The 15,715-nt window shown below is 41.7% G+C and overlaps 2 protein-coding genes across 2 annotated transcripts in view; one reads left to right on the forward strand and one right to left on the reverse strand.

The window, feature by feature from the left end:
- SERTAD2 (SERTA domain containing 2) overlaps window positions 1-15,715 on the forward strand; it is a 124,039-nt gene that overhangs the window by 69,894 nt on the left and 38,430 nt on the right. The window lies entirely within an intron of this gene.
- LOC126934217 (60S ribosomal protein L10a-like) lies at window positions 9,764-10,459 on the reverse strand. The gene has a single exon (XM_050754832.1). It carries the CDS (start codon window positions 10,432-10,434, stop codon window positions 9,793-9,795), a length of 642 nt encoding a protein of 213 aa, XP_050610789.1. The 5' UTR covers window positions 10,435-10,459; the 3' UTR covers window positions 9,764-9,792.

A 15,715-nucleotide genomic window follows, 5' to 3' on the forward strand; every position in this document is an offset into this window, starting at 1 on the left:
AAGTCTGGGATCAGGGTACCAACATGGTTGGGCTCTTGGTGAAGGCCCTCTTCATGGTTATATCCTTATATGGCCTTTCCTTGGTTTTAGCACATACACTGAGAGGGAGAGATCCCCTGTCTCTTTCTTTTTGTCCAAGGGCACTAACCTCTATGCTGGGGACCCCACTCTATGACCTCATCTAAACCTAATTACCTGCCAAAGGCCCCACCTCCAAATACCATCACACTGGGGATTAAAGCTTCAATGATGAATTTGAGAAGGGGACATAAACTTTGAGATCATAGCAGCTAGAAATACAGTAGTGAACAAAATCAGGGGGGAATGCCCTGGCTTTCAGGGACCTTACAGTTTAACTGAGCGGAAGACAATGAATATAATACATACATTATGCAATATGTTAGGAAGTAATAAGTGCTATGGAAAAAAATTTTAAAGCAGCGTTTACAGGTTAAGGATATAGAAAGGCCTGCAAGAGTGGGTGGTTGCAATTTTAAACAGTTTGAAGAATATCATTTGAACAAAGGCTTGAAGAAAGTGAGAGAGAAAACCATGCGGATATATGAAGGAAGAAAGTTCCAGGCAGAAGGAACAGCCATTGTAAAGGCTTTGAGGTAGAAATGTGTCTAGCATGTTCAAAGACTAGTGAGCAGGTAAAGCCAGTGTTGGTGAAACAAGATGAATGAGGGAGAATAGTTTGGTGAGAGGTTAGAGGGACAGTGAGAATATAGAACATGGAGAGTCTTTTGGCTTCTCCTTTTTTTTTTTTTTGAGACGGAGTCTAGCTCTGTCGCCCAGGCTGGAGTGCAGTGGCCGGATCTCAGCTCACTGCAAGCTCCGCCTCCCGGGTTCACGCCATTCTCCTGCCTCAGCCTCCCGAGTAGCTGGGACTACAGGCGCCCGCCACCTCGCCCGGCTAGTTTTTTGTATTTTTAGTAGAGACGGTGTTTCACCATGTTAGCCAGGATGGTCTCAATCTCCTGACCTCGTGATCCACCCGTCTCGGCCTCCCAAAGTGCTGGGATTACAGGCTTGAGCCACCGCGCCCGGCCTTGGCTTCTCCTTTAAGTGAAATGATGGGGGCCATTGGAGGATTGGAGGAGTGGAGAGGTGGCGTGATCTGACTTCTGTTTGGAAAAGAATCACTCTATAGCTGGGTGTGGTGGCGGGCACCTGTAATATCAGCTAATTGGGAGGCTGAGGCAGGAGAATCGCTTGAACCTGGGAGGTGGAGGTTGCAGTGAGCCATGATCACGCCATTGCACTCCAGCCTGGGCAACAAGAGTGAAGCTCCCATCTCAAAAAAAAAAAAAAAGAAAGAAAAGAAAACAATTAAACAATTACTCTGACTGCTGTGTTGAGAAAAGACAGTAGGGGAACAAAGCTGGAAGTAAGGAAGTATTCAGAAACTATTTCAGAAACTATTGCAGTATTCAAGGTCCAAGAGGTGATGGTGATTGGGACTGGGGTAGTAGCACTAGAGTTGTGAGAAATGACCCATTCATGTTTAGGTTTTGAGACAGAGCCAACAGGATTTCCTGCCAGATTAGATGTAAGAAATCAATGATGGGTCCAAGGCTTTGCAGCTGAGGAATTGGACAAATAGTGTTGCCATTAACTGAGCTGGAAAAAAAATGCAGGGGGATGGCTTTGGGGGGAAGTTGAGGAGTGCATATTGTTGAGACATCTATATGGAGATACTGAATAGGCAGCTGGAGATTTGAGACTGGACTTAGAGGAGAGGAATACAGGGCGGGAGATACAAATTTGGAAGTTGACAATATTTACATGGTATGTAAAGCCATAAAACTAGATGAGATCTCCAAGGGAGGAGCATATTGAAGAAGCCCAAGGATTGAGCCCCAGGTACCCTTTGGAGTTTTAAAGGCCAAGGAGACGGAGAAGAACTTACTGAGAGAGACTGAGAGGCATGACCAGTGAAAGAGGAAGAAAAATGAGGAGTGTAGGGTCCTGGAAGCCAAGTGAACAGAGTATTTCCTGGAGGAGGGAGTGGTCACCTGATCAACTGTGTAGGTCAGGTCAGGTAAGGTGTGAGAACTGATCATTGAATTTAGCAATGTAGAGACAACTGGGACCTCCACACATCAGAGAGAAAGAATTTTAGCCATTAAAGGAATGTATGGCTCTTTACAAGAATGTAACTATGTTTTAAAAGATTTGTTTTAAAAAGCTATTTTTCACTTCCTCAAAAAGGTAAGCATAGAATTACAATATGATCCAGCAATTCCACTTCTAGGTATATACCCCAAAGAATTGAAAGCAGAAACTCAGATAATCATATGTCAATATTCACAGCAGCATTATTCACAATAGCCAAAAGGTGGAAACAACCTAAATGTCTATCACCGGAGACTGGATAAACAACATGTGGTATGTACATACAATAGAATATTAGCCTTAAAAAAGAATGAAATTCTGATACTGGGTACACCGTGTGTGAACCTGGAAAATGTACTAAGTGAAGTAAATCATGCACAAAATAACAAAATTCTACTCACGTCAGGTACCTAAAATAGTAAAATTCATAAAGACAACATAGAATAGCTGAGGAATAGAATAGCCTCCTAACCAGAGGCTGAGGGTAGGAGAGAATGGAGAATCATTGTGTAATAGGTATACCATTTCTTCTTGGGGGGATGAAAAAGTTCTGGAAATGGTAATGGTGATGGTTGTGCAATATCGTGAAGGAACTTAATCCACTGAATTGTACACTTTAAAAAGGTTAGAATGGTAAATGTAAGTGCCACAATTAATTTTTGTTTTGTTTTGTTTTATTTGTTTTTTTGAGACAGAGTCTCGCTCTGTCACCCAGGCTGGAGCGCAGTGGCGTTATCTCGGCTCACTACAACTTCCACCTCTCGGGTTCAAGCAATTCTCCTGCCTCAGCCTCCTGAGTAGCCGGGATTACAGACGCACGCCTCTATGCCCTGCTAATTTTTTTGTATTTTAGTAGAGACAGGGTTTCACAGTGTTGCCCAGGCTGGTCTTGAACTCCTGAGCTCAGGCAATCTGCCCGCCTTGGCCTCCCAAAGTGCACAGTTTTTTTAAAAAAAGCATAGGATGCAGGTAAAACACTATCTCAAGGGAAATTTATAACATATATTGGAATTAAAATCAACAAATAAGCAAAAGTAAAGCTATCTTTTATATATTGCTGACCTGAAAACTAAGTTTGCTTTAGGCATCATCTATAACTTGGCTTTCCTTATAGATCCTTTTGTACATGTTTGTTACACTCATTTCTTAAAGGCTCAAGCCTTAGCCATCACAGTTAAAGAAAACGATATCCCCTTATACAGGTCATCATCAGAAGGGCAGGAGAAAAGTCAGCTACTGCAGAGTGATCCAACTACTTACAATTTTAATAAGAGTGTATCTTTTAAATGACATATTTTATTTATCCGTATACTCTCGTTCAGGAAAACTGTTCTCTCTCTTATATAATGTTTTTTGAAAAGAATGTTCCCTGAATGCACATGTAAATAATTTCTTTGCTAAAACCAGCGTTTCTGATAATTCCACAGAACTGATAGGGAGAAAACCTTGAGTACTGGAAGGTTTTGTGGTGCAGCATATTTAATAACCGTGACAACTCAAGAATTTTAAGCAGACTCGCCTTCTTGTCTGGGATCTGTCGGCAGCATTGTGTCTCTACTGGCAAGCCCCTCAATGTACTGTTTCAGCCAAAACCGTGCTAATGATGGTCTACCAAATTTTTACTTGGTATTTTAAAGTCTCAATATTCTCAGGATTTAGAAAATACTTTCCCCCACCCTTTCAAAAGCTGCCACTCTGAAATACATAGCAATTTTTTTAAAAAAGTCTAAAATTGCTTTACAGCCTTGATAAAACAAAGACTGGTGTGTTGATGTGGCTGCTTTTGTATGATTTCCGAGGTGAATTTAGATGACTGGAAGATAGATGGGTGCCAGATGCAGTTTGACATAGATTCAGGCAGCTGCTCCTGGGCTAGGTTTCATTAGCCGGTAAGTGCTCCAGCAGAAGCAGCAGAGCGAGGCCCCAAATGCCAAAATGACAGTGAGAACAGTGGAACAATACAATATTCACCAAGTGATTTTAATCTCGAAGATTAAATGTCACCCAATCAGTTTCCAGGTCTTAAAAAACCAACTTGTATGAAACCATTAGAGGGCCCAAGGCTTTGTTCACCAGAAGAAAAAAGTTTTACTGTTTTTGAAGGGTGAGGGTGGTTAGTTTTAAAACACCAAAAAAAAAAAAAAAAAAAAAATGTTTTAAACCCATGTTGGTTGACAATTAAAAATCTTGTCAACCCCGCCAACACCCATACCACAGTAAAAGAAGTTCATTCACTATTGCAACCAGGCAGATAGGCAGATTCCTCAATAGAAGGAACCAATGTTTGTTTATTTATCTTTCTTAAAATGAAAGTCTTGGATGGGGTTTCACAGGCCTCTTCCAGCTTAAATGCCCTCCCCCCCACCACGACCACACCCATTCTTCTCCAAAGAAAGACAGAAGTCTTAACACAGAGAGAGCATACGTCTTTGTTTTTGAGACCTTATGGTCTGCATAGCTATTGGTGGGTAAATAAGTACCCAACTACGTAATTGTGAACTTAAAAAAAAAGTTCCTATAAAGGATTTTTGCTCTCACTACTTGTGGTGTCATAAGTAATTATGAAACTGATTCCAGAATTCTCTATGCTTGATTTCAACTCACGTGTTTTCTCAACTGAGAAAGGGGACCTTTATTTAGTGTATTATTTACACGTACTAAACTTATCTTTGCTTTTCTGAAAAGAGTGTTATGATCTAACCCGTCAGTGATGCAACCATTTCATGTGAGGTAATTTTTTTTCACTAAAATTAACCCAAAATAAATAATTGATTGGACATGTACCTATTGGAAAACTGTAAATCTAACCAGTCTCTGCTTTTCTTCTTTACTTTTAGGAAGCTGGTGCATCACAATAGCTCTGAAGCATTACAGAGTATTTTTTTCCCCTCTAAATGTGTGTGTGCTCAGCTCTCTTAATAACAATGGGAGTTGTACTCAAAGAATAGTTTCCATTGCATTTTAGTATTTTTAGTCTTTTGCTTAGTAATAATGTCGTAATGCTACCTTTTTCTTTTTCTTTTTTTTTTGTCTACAGAATGATTAAAGATTTGGAAATAAGCTCTGGTTGAATTAGAAACACTCTATGTTCAAAAGCAAATTATAATGTTAACTAATGGCCATGTGATACCCTACCAAGTTTGAATATATTCTGGGCTTGAAGATATTGCATACATGTTCTCTGAAAGTTGAATTTCCTTGGGGCAGAGCTACCCATCTCTGAATTTACATTTGAATTACAGGGAATAACATCTTAGGTGACATGGTTTGATTTCATCTAAATCTTTGGGAAATGCTCCATAGTAATCAAAGCTTCTCCTTCTCTTCTTTTTTCCCTCCCTTCCTTTATGGGTCTAGCACTGACAGCTTGACCACGTTGACCTAAATATTAAGACCTTTTTTTTGTTTCACTGTACCCACTACTCGCAAGGGCTATGCTAGCAACCCTCATTGATGAGAGGTGAGTATTGCGTTAATGAAGAGTCGTTAGGTTCAGCACACTCATTGTGGATGAACCTAATTAGACTCAGATTGCATTTCTCTTGAACAGCTTTTAAAAGCCTTTCTAGCCTTTTTTTCTTTTTTTGAGAGAGAGAGTCTCACTCTATTGCCCAGGCTGGAGTACAGTGGCACAATTTCAGCTCACTGCAACCCCCGTCTCCCAGATTCAAGTGATTCTCCTGCCTCAGCCTCCTGAGTAGCTGGGATTATAGGCGCCCACCACCACACTCAGCTAAATGTTGTATTTTTAGTAGAGATGAGGTTTCACCATGTTGGCCAGGCTGGTCTCGAACTCCTGTCCTCAAGTGATCGTCTGCCTTGGCCTCCCAAAGTGCTGGGATGACAGACGTGAGCCACCACGCCCAGCCCCTTTCTAGCCTTTCTTTATCCCTGAATTTACATAATTCCTCTGATCCATTTTCATTTCTACCAGGTATAGGGTCCTTCTTTATATTCAAGAGATGTTGTGAGAAGACAGTGAAAAGGGGAAAGGTGGTGAAAAGAGCATTGGGGTCCAAGTCCAAAGTCCAGAAGGTTGCCTCCCTGTCCAGTGAGAGCCGGAGCCCTGTCTTCCTCACAGGGTGGCTGGGAAGCGTAAAGGAGCATATGGAGATCCTTGGAGAAAAGCGCTATATGCAGAAGTCTAAAATGCCATTGTGGTTATTTCTATAATTACCAACCAAATCCAAAGCCATTTCAGTTGCTAATCATTTGATATTTTAATTCATTTTTTTCTACCATAAAAGCATAAATTTAAGTTACAGTCTCTTACCACTTATGGACTACTTACCACTCTATTAACTCTCAGTGCTATATCTATTCCCCCAGTTCTCCCATCCTGTTTTTTGTTTGTTTGTTTTGAGATGAGATCTTGCTATGCTGCCCAGGCTGGTCTCAAACTCTTGGGCTCAAGTGATCCTCCCTCCTCAGCCTCCCAAATAGCTGGGATTACAGGTGTGCACCAGTGCACCCAGCTCATTACTGGCATTTTTTAATGTAGAAAAAAAAAGTGCTGTAACCCAGTTGTAGCAATGAAAGTAGGAAGAAGCATGCTGATTGCTCCTGTTACCTGAGTTATAAAGCCATTGAAGAAAGTAGCTGGTCTTTCCTAGTCTTCATTATGTTTTCCCATCAGAATATAACTAAAGCAAAGGGACAAGAGGAGGGAATCTCAGAAAATGAACAATCTAGAGGTTTGACGCTCTTAGTAATTTGTGAGAGAATCTTTTCTTAAGCTTAGCCGAAAGTCTGGCACAGTGGACATTTGGTAAATGTTAGATGAAGAAAAAACAGGGGTATTGGTTTTATATTAAATTGCAGTGACAGAGGTACATTTTGAATGCTAGTCAGATGATGAGATTCATTCAGTAAAAATATATTTCTCCTATACTCCAGTCTGACCTAATGCCTTAAATGAGTGGAGTTTCATCTGATCTCTTGTGTACAGTGCGTACCACAAAGCCTCTGTAAGATTCGTCCCAGTTGGCAGCAGTGACAAGGCCTGCTGGGGACAAACCAGGGAGCTCTCCATCCAGTGCCAGTGACCACCAGCACAGTATTGAATTTAATGAGCATTATGTGATTAAACAATTATTAACAAAAATAGCTACTGTTGTTTATCATTTTCAGAGGCTGCACTAACTTTTCTATATTATTATCTCATTTAATCCTCACAGTAACACTACACTGCAGGTTCTGGGTCTACCCCTTTTTTACAGATGAGGAAATTGAGGCTTATGCAAGTTGCTGAAAGTCAACCAACCAACACATGGTCAAGCTAGAAGTTGAAACCCTGTGTATCCCAGGACTGTTTGACTCCACAGTCAGTGTTTGCAGGCATGTCAGAAAATGTTGCCCATAGTTTGCTAAGTTACATGTTAAACAGTCTCAAAATACTCTTTGTTTTGCTTCTCTGGTTTCTCTGCAAAAGAACTGACAGGTTCTATTGGTATAAAATGGTATAAAAGTGGCCAAACTCATAATTGTCTCACACGTCCGTGTGAGGAGACCCCCAAACAGGCTTTGTGTGAGCAACAAGGCTGTTTATTTCACCTGGGTGCAGGTGGGCTGAGTCCGAAAAAGGAGTCAGCACAGGGTGATGGTATTATCATTAGTTCTTACAGGTTTTGGGATAGGTGGTGGAGTTAGGAAGCAATGTTTTGCGGGCAGTGGGTGGATCTTACAAAGTACATTCTCAAGGGTGGGGAGAATTACAAAGAACCTTCTTAAGGGTGAGGGAGATTACAAAGTACATTGATCAGTTAGGGCGGGGCAGAAACAAATTACAATGGTGGAATGTCATCAGTTAAGGTTATTTTCACTTCTTTTGTGGATCTTCAGTTGCTTCAGACCATCTGGATGTATACGTGCAGGTCACAGGGGATATGATGGCTTAGCCTGGGCTCAGAGGCCTGAAAATAATGAAGACTTTTTTCTTCTTCTTTTTTTTTTCACCGTTAATGTAGAAAAGATGATTTCTGATGAAGGGCGCCTTTACTTCAGTCTCATAGCACAGGCTCTCCCTCAGGTGGGAGGGTGAGTCAGAGGTGGATGACTATGCTTTGCTGGAGTTATTTGCAGTGTGTGACAGGGGCAGAAAGTGTGAATGCATGCAGCCTTACATCTGATGGGTACATTCCGAAGCTGCACGACTGTGGCAGCCTCAGATGAATCATGGCATTTTAGGATCCGCATGTGTCGTCAACATACGTGGGTTGAATTAGCATGGAAGCATAGTAGTACTCTAGAAACACAAATAAAAGTAAAACACACCATTGGAATACCTGCAGTTTTTCACATGGAAACCAAAAGCTTGTGAAATCAGTACATTTTGAGCTTTTTGTTTTTAGAGCTAATGCTTTTGTTTACTAGCTAAGACCATCTTAGCATTTTCTATTTAAGTGTTTAAAATTCAGTCATAAAATTTCACTCTAAGCTAAAGCTGTTTATAGTAACTTAGGCTGCATGTGGGTGTATTAAAAAGGAAAAATATATTTCTAAAAAGATACAGTAAAGTTTTTCTGGTTCATGCTGCTTGATTGATGACAGATAGATGATTGATTGCCAGATAGATAGATAGATAGATCGATCACCATAAGTTTGTTTCCATCTGAGTTTGTTTTTAGAAATGTGCCTTGGCAAAGAATCTTCTTTAGACAGTTAAGTAAAGTGATATTTACAATAATATAAATTCGAAAATGAAACCCAGATCTTGAACTAGAAGATATGGATTCCAGCCTGGGCTTTGCTGCTTGGTGGTTGTGGCATCTTGAGAAAGTTTTCTCTGAGCCTTGCTCAGTTCCTCAAGTGTAAAACGGAATCGTAGCTGGTGCTTGGGGTCTTGGGGATGGGGAACAAATAAGATGATGATGTCAAAGTGCTTTATAATCTGAAAATGCTATACAGTTTTTTTAAGTACTGTAATTATCCAAGTTTAAAATTATCCACAGCCAGCAGATGGACTGATCTATCATCATTCTTCATCCATGAAGGGGATAATGTTTATTTTGGTCCCCTAAACAACACAGGTTTTTTCGTTTTGTTTTGTTTTTATACATTTATTGAGCTCTTATGATTTGTGAGGACTTCCTTCACATCAGCAGAATTTATATGTAGATTTATAAAGCCTTTGTTTACACACACTTGTTATTTATATAGCATACCAACTTTCTGTACATGTGAATTTTATAGACACCTGAAGTTTATCTCTTTAAGTACTTAAACTTGTTTAACATAAGCTTGTTCAATAAAAATCTTTCTTTATATCATTTCTGTTGTTGATGTTATTATAATATTTTTTCCATAGACAGCATTGAGCAATGCTACGTTTTCATCATGATTCAGGATAATTTAGATTGCTCAAATATTCTATTGAAACAGATTCCTTTAGGGTGGAGCTAGTAAGGGACATGGTGCTATTTACCCTTACTTTAAATGGTCCTAGATCAGTAACTTTTTTGAATAATTGAACCAATTTTGGTTTTTGTTTTTAATTAAAAGAGATGGGGTCTTGCTATGTTGCCCAGGGATGGTCTCAAACCCCTGGGCTCAACCAGTCCACCCACCTCTGCCTCCCAAAGTGCTGGGATTACAGGCGTGAGCCACCATGCCCAGCCAAATCAATGTTTTGTTGTGTTTTTTTTTGACTGGTAATAGAATTTATTCAAATGTGCCTTAATATAGGCGCTGGGGCTTGCCCATGGTGCTCTTGATATATAAGGCCCGGACATTCTGCCAGTTTTTCTTAAGCAATGACACCAAGAAGTTGACATCCAGGTGAATGTTATACACAAGCTCATCGTCTGTCATCTTCATGTGACCAACAGCTACAGCCAGACATAACACCTTCTTCATTTGGAACTTGATTGTGGACTTCACCTCATCCACTTTGGCCACCATGTTTTCGTTGTGTGTGAGCAGGGAAGGGAACTTTCCTGCCTTATTTAGGCCTGGGCCAAGGATTCGTGGAATCTGCTTGATCAGAGACTCTGAGGCCAAAAACGCATATTTTTTGGCCAGTTTCTTGACCAGTTTTTTATTCTTGTTGAGTTTTTTCAGCGCCTCAATGTCCATGTGGGGGATATCCACAGCCTTGGCCTCGTCACAGTGCTGCTGGTCCCCCAGGACACACACAGAGAACTTGGGGCGGGGAGTGGACTTAAGCCTGATGGTGCCCGAGAAGCGCTTGTCCTTCTGGGGGTCATAGTTCTTCAAGCTGATCTGCAACTCCACCATCTCCAGGAACTTCCGGCGCTTGCGCTGGTTCCGGTGTAGGACTTCCCGCACCGCCGGGTGTCGCGAGAGACTGCTGCTCATGGCTTCTTACGCCGTGCTAACCGGAAAAGACAAATCAATGTTTTTATAATCCCTCCCTTCTATTCGCGTTGTTAGCTGTCTTTTTCTTTTTTCTACTATCATGTACTTGCCTCTTTTAATTCTTTCTCCCTTCTAAATTTCTAAATTTTCATTTACAATCTGTGGTTTGGGAAAAAGGCCAGATATATTTTAATCTTTTAAGATTAAATAGGCACTTAGGTAATACATGTTAATGTATGAGGTTTGGTATATGTGCTTTGTTATATCTTATTTTTGTTGAAGCATTTATTTTTGCCAATTTTATAAGTTCCAAGTAACCAGTTCTCTCTGGATGAATTGTTTTACACACCAACATTTAAAAACAGCCTGCATCACTTTCCTCTAATAATCACCAGTTATACGGGGTTTTTTTGTTTGTTTGTTTTTGTTTTTGTTTTTTTTGAGATGGAGTCTCTCTCTGTCACCCAGACTGGAGTGCAGTGGCCTGATCTCAGCTCACTGCAACCTCCGCCTCCCAGGTTCAAGTGATTCTCCTGCCTCAGCCTCCCGAGTAGCTGGGACTACAGGTATATTCCACCATGCCCAACTAATTATTTGTATTTTTAGTAGAGATGCGGTTTCACCATGTTGGCCAGGCTGGCCTCGAACTCCGGACTTCCTACTTTGGCCTCCTAAAGTGCTGGATTACAAGCGTGAGCCACCATGCCTGGCCAATCACCAGTTATTCTTATATAGCTCTTTATTAATTACAAAGTGCTTATGTATACTTTGCCTACCTTGATCTCCACAGAATCATGAGAGATGGGCAGGACATATCTTAATATTTTACAGATAAGAAAGCTAAGGCATAGTTTGAGGTTATTGAGTAGATTTTAACTAGGGATTGCAGCTGAATCTCCCAGGGAAGTTTGTTCACCTACACATACCAAGGTATCCCAATTCCATGGGTCTGGGGCAGGACCCAGGTACATATATTTTGGAAAAAGGTCCCAAATGATTCTAATGTTCATAGCTTTCTCAGACCTTTTTCTCTGTCCCCCATCCCCCACCTCTGCTCCCACTGAGAACTGCTAGGTTAAAGTTTTTATCACCAGTAAGTGGTTTATTAAGATGTTTTCACCTGCAGGTTATAGAAAACCCAACAAACAGTGGCTTAAATCTGATTTTCAGTGGTTCCACTATCAGCTGGTGTGGTGGTCAGAGTAATGCTTCCTGTATGTTACTTTATGTGGTAAAAGAGACTTTGCAAATGTAATTAAGGTACTTGAGATTGGGAGATCATCATTATCGGGCTGGGCTCCGTGTAATTACAGGGGTCCTTGTAAGAGTGGGGCAGGAGCATCAAATGCAGAAGAAGGTGGGATGACGGAAGCAAGGGTTGGAATGATGTGCTCTGAAGATGCAGGAAGGGGTTACAAGCCAAGGAATGAATGCAAGGCAGCCTCGAGAAGCTGGAAAAGAGGGCCTCCCCTGAAGCCTCTGGAAGAATGCAGCTCTCAAAAAACCTTGATTTTTAGACTTCTGACCTCAAGAACTATATGAGAATAAATTTGTGTCATTTTAACCCACTAAGTTATAATTTGTTACAGCAACAATAGGAAACCAGTACAACTGGGAAGTATAAAATTCAGATCCTGGCCAGGCGCGGTGGCTCAAGCCTGTAATCCCAGCACTTTGGGAGGCCGAAACGGGTGGATCACGAGGTCAGGCGATCGAGACCATCCTGGCTAACACGGTGAAACCCCATCTCTACTAAAAAATACAAAAAACTAGCCGGGCGAGGTGGTGGGTGCCTGTAATCCCAGCTACTCGGGAGGCTGAGGCAGGAGAATGGCGTGAACCTGGGAGGCGGAGCTTGCAGTGAGCTGCGATCCGGCCACTGCACTCCAGCCTGGGAGACGGAGCGAGACTCCGTCTCAAAAATAAATAAATAAATAAATAAATAAATAAATAAATAAAATAAAATAAAATGCAGATCCTTAAGCCCCTCCCACCGAGATAAAGTTTGAGTAGAGTGGGTGAGGTTTAGGGAGCTGTGTTTAAACTAGTCCTTAGGTGATTTAGTGGCCTGTGGTTTTTGGCCTGTTGGCCTGTATCTACAGAGTTACAAAATAATCACAAGGCCATTTACTGTTTCCCTCAGGTGTCTAGAGGTGGGTGGTCCCAGCATGGCAGGGTTGGGGGTGGGGATGTCATCAAGGACCCAGGCCCCACCTGGACCTCTGCTGTACTCCCCTCAATGTGTTGGTCTTTTACCCTAACCCCTTTTTTTTGAGACAAGTTTTCGCTCTGTCACCTACCCTATCCCCTTTTTTTGTTTGTTTGTTTGTTTGTTTTTTTTGAGACAGGGCCTCACTTTGTCACCCAGGTTGGAGGGCAGTGGTGTGATGATAGCTCATTGCAGCCCCAACCTCCTGGTACCTCCTCAACCTTCCCACCTCAATCTCCCGAGTAGCTGGGACTACAGGTGCACACCACCACACCTGGCTAATTTTTTTTTTTTTTTTTTTTTTGAGATGGAGTCTCACTTTGTTGCCCAGGCTGGAGTGCAGTGGCACCATCTCGGCTCACTGCAAGCTCTGCCTCCCGGGTTCACGCCATTCTCCTGCCTCAGCCTCCGAGTAGCTGGGACTACAGGCACGCACCACCACGCCCGGCTAATTTTTTGTATTTTTAGTAGAGACGGGCTTTCACCATGTTAGCCAGGATGGTCTCGATCTCCTGACCTCGTGATCCGCCCGCCTGGGCCTCCCAAAGTGCTGGGATTACAAGCGTGAGCCACCGCGCCCGGCTCCTGGCTAATTTTTAAAAGTTATTTTTAGTAGAGATGAGGTCTCGCTATATTGTCCAGGCTGGTCTTGAACTCCTGGGCTCAAGCGATCCTCCTGCCCTTGGCCTCCCAAAGTGCTGGGATTACGAGTGTGAGCCACCGCACCCGGCCTTACCCTTATTCTTGTTACATCATGGTCACCGATGGCTACCAGAAAGAAGATACCTTCCCAGAACTTCCAGCAGACTTCCCCTTACACCTGACTAGCCAGAACTGCAGCACCTGGCCATCTCCAGCTGCACAGGAGGCTGGACAGCAAGAAACCTCATATGGTATCTCAAACATTATTCTGTGTCCCTTCTCCTCCTGGGAAACGCGTGCACCCCTCCAACAACACTTACCTTTCATCTGGCTTTTGTCTCCCTCCTCCAACATGGCTGTTTAGTGTCAGGTCCCTTTTAAAATTATCTCAGGCCGGTGGCTCACTCCTGTAATCCCAGCACTTTGGGAGTCCCAAGGCAGGAAGATCGCTTAAAACCAGGAGTTTGAGACCAGTCTGGGCAAAAAAGTGAGACCCCTGTCTGTATAAAAAATTAAAATAATAAAATGGCTCCTGTCATTTTGGAAAAAGAAAACACTAATTTATTTAATCTTTACAACTCCATGGAGTGAGTAATTTCCCTTTTTTTTTTTTTTTTTTTTTTTTTTTTGAGATAGAGCCTCACTCTGTTGCCCAGGCTGGAGTGCAGTGGCTGGATCTCGGCCCACTGCAACCTCCGCCTCCCAGGTTCAAGCTATTCTCATGCCTCAGCCTCCCAAGTAGCTGGGATTACAGGTGCCCACCACCACACCCAGCTGATTTTTTGTATATTTAGTAGAGACGGGGTTTCACCATGTTAGCCAGGCTGGTCTCAATCTCCTGATCTCATGATCTGCCTGCCTCAGCCTCCCAAAGTGCTGGGATTACAGGCGTGAGCCACTGCACCCGGCCTCAAATGTCATTTTCTTATCAAGGTACATTCAACCACCTCTTTAAAATTATAGCCCTGCCCCACACATATACACCCAAGCACACATTCCCCATCCTCTTTTCCTGCTTTATTTTCCCCATAGCAGTTAATTTCTAATATACCATATAATTTACGGATTTATTTCACTTTCTCCCACCATCCTGAATGTAAAATCCGTGAAAACGGATTTTGTGTTTTGTTTGCAGCCATATTCCAGCTCCTAAAACTAGGATATAGTTAGGCCAGGTGCAGTGGCTCATGCCTATAATCCCAGCACTTTGGAAGGCTGAGGAGTATGGATCACCTGAGGTCAGAAGTTCGAGACTAGCTTGGCCAACATGGTGAAACTCCGTCCCTACTAAAAATACAAAAATTTGCTGGGCACAATGGTGCATGCCTGTAATGCCAGCTACTCGGGAGGTTGAGGCAGGAGGATTGCTTGAACCCAGGAGGTGGAGGCTACAGTGAGCCAAGATTGTGCCATTGCACTCCAGCCTGGGTGACAAGAGTGAAACTCTGTCTCAAAAGAAAAAAAAAATGCTAGGACATAGTAAGCATTCAATAAAGTTTTGTTGGGCTGGACGTGATGGCTCACACCTATAATCCTGGCACTTTGGGAGGCCGAAGCGAGTAGATTGCTTGAGCCCAGGAGGTTGAGGCTTCAGTGAGCTTGATCATGGCACTGCACTCCAGCCTGGGAGTTAGAATAAGACCCTGTCTCAAATAAATAAATAGATAAATAAATAAATGTTGAATAAATACATTCTTCATGCACGGTTCTGATTAGGTCTACGGGGCAAATTTCTAGAAATGAAATGACCACATTACAGGATATAGAAATTTTAAAAGGTTCTTCATACACATCACCAAAACCCTGTCTTTCCCAAGGTTAAATCAGTGTGTACTCACATCAGGAACTGTGAGACAACCTGTCCACTGTGCCCTCACATTGTTACCAACTTTAAAACAACTTTAGCCAGCTTAGTATGTAAAAATTACAGTTCTTTTAAATTTATATTGCTTTTTCATGCATTTCTCCCCTTGATAATGATGAGTTTGGGTCCTTTGCTTATTTATAAAATTTTGTTTTAGTGTTTTCTTATTTAGTATTGATGGTTTTTTAATTGATTCATAAGACTTCTTTAGGTTATAAAGTTACTAAGTCTTTGTTACCTGTGTTGTTGTTATTTTTCCTGGTTTGTCATTTAAAAAAAAATTTGCTTATGGTGCTTTTTGTTATATAGTTTTTGTTAGTGTAGTCAGTTTTATCTTCATAGTTCTTTTGCTTTATAGTTCTTTTGCTGCATAGTTCTTTTGCCTTTTTGGAAAGGTCTTATCTACCTCTAAGATCAATTATTCATCTGTAATTTCTTTTAGTTCTCTTATGTTTTTTAATGTTATTCTTTAATCTCTGGTGTTTTACCATATTGTGTGAGGCAAGGATCTAATGTTAGTTTTTCCTCCCTAAATAATAAACCATTCATTGCACATGCCTTCCTTA

This window comes from Macaca thibetana, chromosome 13 (assembly GCF_024542745.1).
Source record: "Macaca thibetana thibetana isolate TM-01 chromosome 13, ASM2454274v1, whole genome shotgun sequence".
NCBI classification, from domain to species: Eukaryota; Metazoa; Chordata; class Mammalia; order Primates; family Cercopithecidae; genus Macaca; species Macaca thibetana.

What these genes read in the sequence shown, in the direction of transcription:
- LOC126934217 (XM_050754832.1), bottom strand. Translation starts at nt 10,434, where the DNA reads ATGAGCAGCAGTCTCTCGCGACACCCGGCGGTGCGGGAAGTCCTACAC.